This window comes from Hylaeus anthracinus, unplaced genomic scaffold, assembly GCF_026225885.1.
Source record: "Hylaeus anthracinus isolate JK02 unplaced genomic scaffold, UHH_iyHylAnth1.0_haploid 11989, whole genome shotgun sequence".
In the NCBI taxonomy this organism is placed as follows: domain Eukaryota; kingdom Metazoa; phylum Arthropoda; class Insecta; order Hymenoptera; family Colletidae; genus Hylaeus; species Hylaeus anthracinus.
Window position 1 is genome coordinate 16,800,783 of NW_026534337.1, and position 11,719 is coordinate 16,812,501.

Below are 11,719 nucleotides of genomic sequence, written 5' to 3' on the forward strand. Positions count from 1 at the left end.
CTGTAAATTATTATTTTGTATGTTCAATCTGTAAGATGTATTTCTAAGTAACAATCCCTTCCCTCCTAAAAAACTTCATGAATTAATTCAACGTTTTTTCTCTCTTTATCATAGACAGATGCGGTATCTCTAAATTTATTAAACAATTCATAAACATCAATGTCTGTGTCATTACATTCATGATATTTCCTGCCAAACAAGATTAAAAACAAAATACATATGAAATATATATTTGTAGCAAAGCAAATTTCTGTAAACAAAACGCGCCATTTGCAGCAGAAGCTGGTTTCCTGATTGGTCCTCTGTGTCACCAGCCAGGAATGTTTATTGTAGTAGATCCAAATGGATCCATAAATTAATTCTAAATATTTCTTATTAACTACTTCACCACAGAACAGTAATTATATATATAAACAATGACTTATGTAACTTCTACTGAATTTATTCGGAATACAGCGCTCCGCCATGTTAGTCCTATATGAAGTTACATGATTGTATTTACAAAGTTTTTTCTCATTAAAAACGAAGCATAATATCAAATACACATTTATCGTAGACATTTGTTTAATATTTATTCTTTTTTCAACAGAATTCATACTATTACAAGACAAATGGCAATGCTGGACATACGTTCCAGTTTCTGATTGGTAGAATCATTAATGCATTCTACGAATCAGAAGACTGGACATACTCCATGCATCAAATAAATACATGAGGCAATAAACAGAACTATTTGGACAGACAATTAACATAATGGAGAGCCTCTAATCTCATATACATGTACATTATGTTTTATTATGTTTTGCAATTTATTAAAAGTTTGTCTTTTTGTAGAAACACGAATGCGTCAATATTAAAACCTTCAAATTACTCACTATTTGTTGATTTATCGATGACAACACACACTTCACGTGTATGGTTACATTACCGGCATTAGCAAAAGTTTAGAGAAATTTATATTCGTAATATTTGGTGTATTGACTCTTCATGATTTTTATATTATTACTGTATTACGATTATCGATCTATTGCGATGCAGAAATTCGGAACTATCTAAAATATTATTAATATTATTTTTGTTAGGAAATGCTATATTGAGCCACGAGGAAATAATGGTATCAAATTATTAAACACTTTCACAAAAAGTATGTTCATAGATACAAATATGACTTTCTTTGCAACGATATGTAAGTCTAATATTTTGTATTAGTAAACGTTTAATGATATATTAGACTTGTATATTTGCAAGTAAGATGACTATCTCTGTACTTCATTATACATACAGGGTGTCCCAAAAATGTTGGAGGTCTTTGAAAGGGGTGGTTCGGGAGGTGATTTGAAACAACTTTTTCCTTTGCAAAAATGTCGAATGGGGCTTCGTTAAGTATATATTAATAAAAAAAACGCGACCAATCAGAGCGCGGGGATACCATTGGAGCGGCCGCGGTAGCGAAGGCTACGCGCTGAGCGGCCGCGTCAATATCCTTCGATGCACGTCGAGTCACTTGTCGCATACGAGAGCGGCTACCTAGCGCATAGCCATCGCTATCGCGGCCGCTCCAACAGTATACGCGCGCTCTGATTGGTCAGTGTTTTCCGTTAATATCTCCTCAACGAAGCCTCGGACAACAATTTCGCTAAGAAAAAAGTTGTTTCAAATCACCCCCTGAACCACCCTTTTCAAGGACCTCCAACATTTTTGGGACACCCTGTATATCACCAACACCGATTACAGTATGGTTCCATTGGAAAATATGTCCATTTGAAAGAACTTATTCGAGCATCGTTGAACACCGCATTTAATATTCGATGTGACTTACAAAATAAATTACTCCATGGAACGATAGGAAATAATTATATGTATGGTATACACATCTAGCAAATCGTTGAAAGAGATAAATATATTCAAAATGTATGAACGCCCTCTGCAGTTGATCGGTGTTCCGTTAAACTCTTCAATTCATGAAATGGCAGTGTGGTGCATTCTTTAAGCTGGGTGAAGTGAATTCCATGGGGGACTGCTGAATTTTTAAATATAAAATAGAAACACTATAAATTATCGAAAATCCCGTTGTGCAAAGCAATTAATGTGACTGTATGCGATGTTTCTTTATTCGTATTTCGAGGTACACTACTTAAAATAAAGTAATATTTTGTGCTTTTCCTTCCTAGTTAACATTTTGATTGACAGTGGGATATGGAATCCTGAAAATTAAATGTTTTAGAACAATTCGCTCACAAAAGAAATCAAACTGTATTAGAAAGCGTGGTTATAAATTATATGTGAATTTCTGTGAAAATATACAAAGTGATCGTAACAATTTCTACAAATTATGTCTGCATAATTCATATTTATTAGATAACCTTATCAAATAGAATTCAAATTATGCATTTACTACTGTAATTAGTAGCGATTGTTAACACGCGAAACTTAATGTTTACGATGTTTTGAAGAAAAATGCACGAGATGAATTTTATTTATCTTTTAACTAGAAAAATAAAGATTATTTGTTGAAGTTACATATCATGTAAGTACAGTATCATGATTTATATGTTTATATATTTTTTTACTACTGATGCATTGTAGTAAAGATATTTTATTATATGTGTAGTAGTGCATGAGTTAGATTAAAGTAACAATTCATTAGAAAAATAAGAAAGTTATAAACTTGTATGTACAAAATGTAAAACTATATTGTTCAAAATATACTTATTATACTGAAACTTTACTACACGAAACAGAATGGACATTTTTGTAAATGTTTATAAACTTTTGAATCATTTATGAAATTTTTTAATGTATAATAGAATTCCTTTTCCTAATTTTAGCATGTTTCCATTTACCATATAACCACAAAATTATCTCTGCTTTTTAAAGCACTGTTATGCAATATAATTCAATAATAATATAATAGAATATCCAGAAACCTAGAAGAACTTGTTTTACAAGTGTATCTCAATTTTATAAGACAATTTTATAGATGCTATGTAATATTTACTTTACTCTCTGTAAAATAATGATTATGTAGATTTTAATTTTATGTACAAGTTAATGGAGTATTATATTTCATGTAAATAACTATATAGCGATAATGGCACCAAAACGAGCTGAAGAAATACATGTTAAAAGAGTAGCAGCTTTAGGTTGTAAGTTACCCAATCAATTACCAGCAGGAGAAATATTAACAGATATTACTCAAAACAAATGGAAATTAGGTCATACAATAGGATATGGTGGATTTGGTGATATATATTTAGGTAATATCTTTATAATGGTTCATTTGTAAAATAGCTATAAATTCTTACAAATCTCTATTAAAGTGTTAATATTTTAATTGAATATTTTATATTATAGCGTCAAATGACACTCATGCTCCAGTAGGAGAAGATGCAAAATATGTAATAAAAATTGAACCTCATAATAATGGTCCATTATTTGTAGAAATGAACTTTTACATAAGAGCAGCTCGTAAGGATATGAGTAAGTAACTTAATTATCTGTATTATATAATTTATATCTTGTGTATATCTTCTTATTGTAAATTACAGTTGACAATTGGTGTAAATCACAAGGAAAGAGACGAATAGGTGTTCCAAATTATGAAGGATCTGGCTCTCATATGTATCAAGGTCAAAGATATAGATTTTTAGTAATTCCAAGATTTGGTATAGATATTGGAAAATTGTTTATATCAAATGGAAGAAAATTACCAATGAAACTTGTTAATAGGCTAACTATTCAAATGGTATTTAATTAATTAATACAATTTATAATGAAATTAATTTATTATAAAATTTATAAATTTCACCATTTTTCTATTTATATAGTTAGATGCTCTCGAATATATTCATAGTCGAGGATATGCACATGCTGACATTAAGGGATCAAATATTTTGTTATCTATGAGCAAAGACGTTATTAAGGCAAGAAAATCACAAGCATATTTAGTTGATTATGGGTTGGCTTATCGTTTTCGTACAGGATTGGGTATACATAAGCCATTTGTGCATGATGAGAGAAGAGCACATGAAGGAACATTAGAATTTACATCAAGAGATGCACACCATGGAAGTAAGTTTTGCAAAAATTTTTTTATTAGAATGACGTCTTAGTCTTAAGTAGAAGACAATTAAAATCATTCTATTTCATTGGAAATATATATATATATTATTTTAGCACATTCAAGAAGAGGAGATCTAGAAACTTTAGGATACAATGTATTACAATGGCTATGTGGTAAATTACCCTGGGAAAAAGAGGATGATAGTGTGCCATCAACAATAGATCCAGAAGAAGTACATAAACAAAAAGAAATTTTACTTTCAAATATACCATTGTTTATGGAAAAATGTTTCCCTTATAAGAAGAAACCACCAGGTGAGTTATCAAACTTTTCTTTTAAAAAAAATGAAACATATTTTCAACTACAATTCTGTTCAATTTAAACATAAATACGATAATGTATTTGAATTTCTTGATTGTATTGTAGTTTGTAAACAGTTGCTCTTTAAAACAATGTATTAACGAACATACTTTTTTGCTAGCTGCCATTGTGGAGTACATGACTTATATTACTGAATTGGGATTTGAAACTAAACCTAACTATTCCTATCTACGTAGTTTATTTCAATCTGGTTCCAGTCAAAACAATGACGTTCCTACATGTTTGTATCGTGTAGGAGAATCTAATGAAAATATTTCTTGTCCTATCTCTTTCAAACGACCATATTTGAGAGAAAGAAAACCTTGTAGGCCTGTTAATGGCGAGGTATATATATATATACATATATATGAAATATTTATTAGCGTTCTTTTTGTATTTATTATTATTAAATTTCGTGTTATTGTAGAGAAATAATAACAAAGATTACTATTTATAGATACGCATAACACGAAACACGCAACCTAAACATCCAGTTGAACGAAAAGAGTTTTGTTGGGAGGCAGTATTAGCATTACATCCTGATAAACTTGCAAAAAATACTGTACAAACTCTGCCTTCATCACTCACTCAACCATCACCACTAACCCCGCCACCATCTCCACCACCTCCATCCTTACCTACGTATGCAATGTTGAGTGTATTACAAAGGATGAAAGAAAGACAATCAGGCACATTTCGGTACAGAACATTTTCAAGATCAACAGAGTAAATATTCTAATTTAATTATTAGAATTATAATACTTTATATGTTAAATAAAACGGAAACAATATTTTTGCAAATAGTGATCCTAAAGCGAAATGGATGACGCCAGCAATGGAACAAATAGTTCAATTGAGAAAAAAGACTTCGATACAACCAATTTCTTTATCCAAAGTTTCGCCGCGTTTGACACGTTCGCGAGTGGCTCAATTAAAGCGTGAGTTAAATTTTATATCTATCAAGTAAAATTATATTCATTTGACGAATAAATAATAATTTTACATTTACATAATAAAATGGTATTCATATTAGGACTCGGGAATAAGAAATCCCACAAGAAGATACACAGTAACAAAAGGAGAAAAGGTCCATCGTCATAAACAGGATCGATTTTTCGGACTATTGTTCCAGTCTTCATTCCTTGAGTAATGAAGTCATAAGCAAGTTATCTAAATAATGGATGTATAATTAAGTATTACTCTCAATTAGTTTATTTAGATTTTATAAGAATATACTCTTGATGTTCCTGTTTCAAGGACGAAATTTCATTCATTAGCAATGCCTCGAGTGCTTAGTGCACCACTTTTTGTAAGACTGCTTTATCATCATAATTTGTTATTTAACAAATTATATAATTAATGTAAGATTTTCTAAAGTAATTCTATAACGAACAAATAATTACAAATAGTTGAGATATTAGTTATAGGAATTACACTGCTTCCTCTTAGATATAATTTCAACATAATTGGAATAAGACTTGTTCATAAACGCAGTAATGAAAAATCACTACTTCCGCATACGCAAAATATGTAAGTATCTCATAATTAATTATCATAGTAAACAGACGATCTGAATATTAAATTAAAGATTCATTGAATAATGTTTTGAGTTTAAATGCAACTTGGAAACTGGCGTTTAAAAATATAAACAACTTTTCAATGTTTATAAAAGTTATATTAGTATTTTATTTCTGTATTAAAGTAATGTATATAGTGCTCTCAAAATATCTAAGACATTTTCAATGTGTTTTATTATGAAAATTGTGTTACAACACTCGTGATTATGAATCAAATAATATGTTATAATTGTATACTAAAATTGTGAAATAATTTCAATTAATGATAATACAGGCAGAACTTCTATTTTTCGTTAATGTAAAATTTGATATTTTACTATGAATTCTGCAAATGTTTTGTTTGTAATGAATTAAATGTTCTAACTTTTGGACACATAAATATTGCCGGCAATAGAAATAAATTCGTAGTATATTTCAATATGATATGATTGAAAAAAATAAAATATCTGTAAAAATAATTTGCAATCGTAAGCTGTCGTTCTACTCTTAACTGATCAGTATTGAGCTATTAATTGCTAATATAAATATATTATATGTGTAATATTGAAATGCAGTAACTTACGTTTGTTATTATATTTACAGTATATTAACAAGAACGTGAAGTATAAAAAAAAATGATATTTTAATTCATGGCAAGATTTTGTATGAGATTGTATTTTAAAAACACACATTCAACAGTCTATCTTTTATGCTTACAATTCATAAGAAGTTACTCATGCAATGTAATTTCATCTAATTTCAGTATGATTTAATCTATTTTGTATTCAGAATCTTACATTTACAAAACATTGTTACATCAAATGCAGCCAATCATTGTATATATTTATATAACACCGAATGTGTATAGATGAAAGTGACGATTTATTTGCAGTAAGTTTGTGATAATGTATTTGTATTTTCTTAAGTTACATGTACCTGTGCCACAAAAGCAGTGTTGTTAAAGACTTAAAAATGTATTGTAATTGAATAAATACACTTGCATTTGTAATTTTTTTTTTATAATATTCTTCTATTTCTACCAAGTTTCATTAATGTATAATAACTAAAATAGTAAATCTTTGTTTAGATAAACACACGATCTTATTATTTACACTGGCCACAGAAATCAGTATTGCAATATTGGCGCTTAATCGTTTCATTATCTTAGGATGAACAAACATGCTTAAATTTTGATTAACAGCACTGCATAACGAGATTTCAAACCACTAAAGTATTGTTAACAAAATTACTAAGAAAAAGTCGTAATAGTTTATTCGTTACTTTGTACTATATTATAGTCAAATAAATAATGCAAATGTAAGTGAACAGTAACAATATGACAGAATCTGTGTATTTACTTGATAACCTTAATACAGAATGTAATTGTGTTAGTACATTATAGTAAATTTGTATATGATTGTATATCTGGACAAATATAATAATGAAAAACTTAAATGAATTATTTACATGCCTTTTGGTACTCTATCTACATTATTAATTCGATTTTTTTACTGAATACCAATAACATTAGTATATATTATTAATTTGTAGTAAAGAATACAAAGAATAATGATATAAGATTATTGTAGTCCTTTAATAAAACAATTCATTAAAAATAAATATAGTGCAAAGTAAAAACTCTGTCATTTTTAAAAGCTTACTCAATTGAAATGATAGTCATTGTTCAGAACTTTTTTTTTATATTAATTGGTTACATTTATTTGATACCTAAAATAAATGCAAATAAAAACTAATTCATCAATTTTTTAAACAAAAATGTTTCAAAGGAGTTAGCTTTACTATTTCAAATATACAATAACATATTTTAATTTCATTAGTAATTTTTCCATATCTTTAAATTAATTTAATGCATTACAAATCCTTTAGTTAAAATTGAAATGAATGAAAGCAGTATGTATAATAGTACTGAATAGTACATTACATACTCATATGTACATATTTAAATAGTAGCGACTAGTGACGCTAAACATAACAACGTAAATATATATTTAAATGTAACCACACCCTTAAAATTTGCTGTTGTGCATTTGAATTTTATTGAATGGATTATAAAAGTTTATGACAATTTCTAAAATAAGTAAAAATGGCAAGAAACAATGAAATACAGTACTGTCATATTTTAAAAAGCAATGTAGTACGATATACAATTAACCTTGTTCTTTCATGTGCAGTATAGTGACATCATTCGTTCATTGACTCAGATGTAAACTATTCTTAAAGAATGTTTCGATCTGTATTTTGTACTTTAAATTAATGACGCCGTTAAAAATTATATTATAGAAAACACATTCGAAATTAGTATAATCCATAATGATAACATTATCGCTAATTATTTACTTCTCTACCCATGTACTTAGTCAAAAGTACGAGGGTTGTTTTCGGAGCTCTGTATTAGATCCCGATTTGCCAACTTTAATATTAAATCATGCTGGCACACCAACAGAATGTATTAAACAGTGTCGTTCTCGTTATTACATGTAAGTTACAGCATCTACCTTTTTCTGTATTTCTTACTACTAACACTAAATAAATTGACACCTAGCATATTTTATAAATGATCCATAGGTTTGCTGGATTAATGAATGGTCAACAATGTTTTTGTGGTAGTAATTATGGTAGAAAAGGTATATCTGCTTCTTGTACTCTTCCCTGCACTGCTGAACCAAATAATTTTTGTGGTAGCCAAGAAGCAATGAGTATTTATTCAACTGGGCAAAAAGGTATACTTATTAAACATATTTATATAAGAATAACCTCAGAAAATGAACATTCCTGTATAGAAACATAAAATATATTTGCTCTGGCATCTCCATTTATCCTCTGAGGTTCGTACATATCTTATATTTATTAGTTTAAAGTGACCACATATTTCTTTTAGGTCCTAGTCCTCCAAGAACAATACAAATAATTCACAATGGACCCGATAGTTTACATATTACATGGGAACCACCTAATATATCTAATGGAAATATTACATCTTACACTTTAAAAGCAGCAGTCCTCGAAACATATGCTTCTGATTCATTACCAGCTGTAGAAAGTCAAGTGCAAGGAGGAGAAACAAACAGTATTATTTTGCGAAACTTACAACCTGGCACAAAATATAATGTATCAGTCATTGCAATTAACACTCAAGGAAACAGTGATCCTGGATACATTTCAGGTTGGACACTAATAGCTCCACCTGATAAACCAATGATGCCAAAAGTAGTAGAACAAACAGCTACTACCATAACTGTTTTATTGTCAGAAGGACATAGCGAATATGGACCTGTTAGTGCATATCAAGTATTTGTTGTTCAGCCTGGTATAATACCTCCTTCCGGTCCTAATATAACATACTGTAATTATGAAAAATCAAAACAGGAAGGCTTAGCATATTATATCACAGGAGAATTTGAATCTTCTGAATTTTATAAATATAAAAAGTTTACAGTTGGAGATGGAAAAATGATTGGACGTTATTACAATGCACCTCTAAATACTCAAATAAATCCGCAAATAGGATTGGCAGTGATTTCGAGATTTCAGAGAGAGATGCAATTTGCTTACTCAGACTTGGTCAACAACTTAAAAGTTTATAGTAAAAGAGAGAATACTGAAATAGATGCAATAACAATTGTACTTTGTGTTGCAATTGGTCTTTTAGGAGCATTACTTGTAGCTTTAATAATATTATATTTTGCATTGCGACAACGCCATGAAAAATTTCGTATGAGAAAACTTCCAGAACAACAAGAACTTACATTGCAAGGACCACTATATGAAATCGACAATATGGCATATATTCCAGAAGATGTTCCGGAAAGAGTAAATCATTATCAAGAATTAAAGAACAAAGTATGGACTATACCACAAAATGCTTTAAACATTAATGACACGATAATACGTAGAGGACGATTTGGTACTGTCTACACAGGAACAGTTGAGAAAGATGGCAAATCTTGTATTGTAGCAGTTCATAGTATAGCTGATAAATCATTAAAAGCATCTGACAAAAGGAATATGTTACGAGAATTGGACGTTTGTATTAGAGCATCTCCTATGAAATACCTTGCAGATCTAATAGGAACTTGTGAAACGCATGATACATTATACGTTGTATTAGAATTGCCACTTCAAACTTTGAAAAATCGATTGCTAGCTGCAAGATCCGGGGATACATTTCCAGTCAATCAGATTCTACCTATAGGGGCTATGATTGCATCTGCTTTGCAACATCTTGAAAATTGTAAAATTGTACACGATTATTTGTGTGCGCGTAGCGTTGGTCTTTGCAATGATTGGACACCTAAATTAATGGGTCATGGTATTGCCAAGTATGCTGTGGAAGATATAAAATACATTCGATGGACTTCTATTGAATGTTTTGGTAACAAAAAAAAACATTCACCAGGAGTTGTTTGGGCGTTTGGTGTACTTTTATGGGAAATGCTCAGTATGGGTGGTACACCATACTCTAATTTTATGCTTGATAGCGAAGTAGAAGAAGCAGTCAAGCAAGGAATCAGATTACCACAACTATTAGATACTCCTGATCCGCTTTACGAAGTTATGTTATCTTGCTGGCATGTTGAAAGTCGAGAAAGACCAACATTTGCAGAGCTTACAAGATTGGTAAATACTTCATTTATTTTCATAACTCGTAATATAAAGTGTTACTATGTTTATATATTCTTTAATACATTTTATATTTTTAGGATACTTTAAGCATCTGTCCAATTACATCAATTACAGAACCGTACACCTCAGAATTAGAATTAAATTAATATTATTAATAAACAGGTGTTCACATTTTTATTGTATTTAGACAATAATTATTATATGTTGTATATAGTAATCGTACACTCGTGAAGTATTCTGAAACACTATCCTTATACATATATTATACTTTATACAGTTACCATTTCTATATTCTATATAACAATTTATATTTTTTTTCGCGATGTTTTTTTATCTTTATTTTATACTTTTTTATTTTTTTTATAAGACAAAATGTTATACAAATGTAACTAATAACACTTTCCGTCCACAATTTTTAGAATAAGATTGCAAAAATATAGAATATTTGTGAAGTATAACTTTCTACTTAGAAAACATTATTATACTATCATAATGAAGGATTTATTATGTATTCCATAAAGTGAAGAAAAAAACATATTTAAATTTTTAAATAATTATATTAACAGTAACTGAATAAGAACTCTCAAATATGTACTTAATAGCATGTTTTTGAAATTTTGAAGATCAGATGTATGTACTTTATAATTGATAAATTTTATATAATTATTTACGTGGTACTAATTGAATGTATGTTTTTGATGATTTTTTTTTAAGACAAAAGAATGATCTCAAACGTTACACCTGTCAGTATTCATTATAAATTTGAGTTATTATATTAAAATACGTATAATGAAACACTTTGATGTTGCGTTTTGTACTTATGTCTAACATTATATCTAGTGTCAAAGAATAATCTTTTAATATAAAACCCATTGAATAAAAATATTTTTACATATAATAAAGCAATTGGTTTTATTTTGTATCTGTTTTATCCCTCTTCCTATAAACAACTACAAGTTAAATTATTCTACAGCTGGTTTATAAAACAATTGTTTAAAGTACTTTTTCAAATAAGATTAAACTTTGAAATTTATATTACTTAGATAAAAGAACTTTTCTTCTACTTTTTCTTTAAAAATATTATTATGTTAGAAAT

General features: G+C 29.0%; 2 protein-coding genes across 5 annotated transcripts; both read left to right on the forward strand.

Annotated features, from left to right (window-relative positions):
• The first annotated feature begins 1,867 nt into the window (after positions 1–1,867).
• Positions 1,868–6,988, forward strand: LOC128887555 (serine/threonine-protein kinase VRK1-like). Of its 4 annotated transcripts, none has more exons than XM_054143572.1 (11): positions 1,868–2,125; positions 2,454–2,527; positions 3,087–3,257; positions 3,355–3,480; positions 3,549–3,745; positions 3,828–4,071; positions 4,177–4,377; positions 4,545–4,768; positions 4,881–5,149; positions 5,228–5,361; positions 5,457–6,988. In XM_054143572.1, exons 3-11 carry the CDS (start codon positions 3,092–3,094, stop codon positions 5,522–5,524), a joined length of 1,629 nt encoding a protein of 542 aa, XP_053999547.1. In that variant the 5' UTR covers positions 1,868–2,125; positions 2,454–2,527; positions 3,087–3,091; the 3' UTR covers positions 5,525–6,988. The 4 variants fall into 4 exon arrangements, with proteins under 4 accessions (XP_053999547.1, XP_053999549.1, XP_053999548.1 ...); XM_054143574.1 differs by having other exon boundaries at positions 2,493–2,527; XM_054143570.1 differs by having other exon boundaries at positions 1,869–2,094; positions 2,172–2,527.
• A 993-nt stretch (positions 6,989–7,981) lies between these two features.
• Positions 7,982–11,525, forward strand: LOC128887550 (putative inactive tyrosine-protein kinase Wsck). The gene is made up of 4 exons (XM_054143561.1): positions 7,982–8,477; positions 8,566–8,720; positions 8,879–10,617; positions 10,701–11,525. The coding sequence occupies exons 1-4, from the start codon at positions 8,311–8,313 to the stop codon at positions 10,767–10,769; spliced, it is 2,130 nt and encodes a 709-aa protein (XP_053999536.1). The 5' UTR covers positions 7,982–8,310; the 3' UTR covers positions 10,770–11,525.
• Positions 11,526–11,719: the final 194 nt, after the last annotated feature.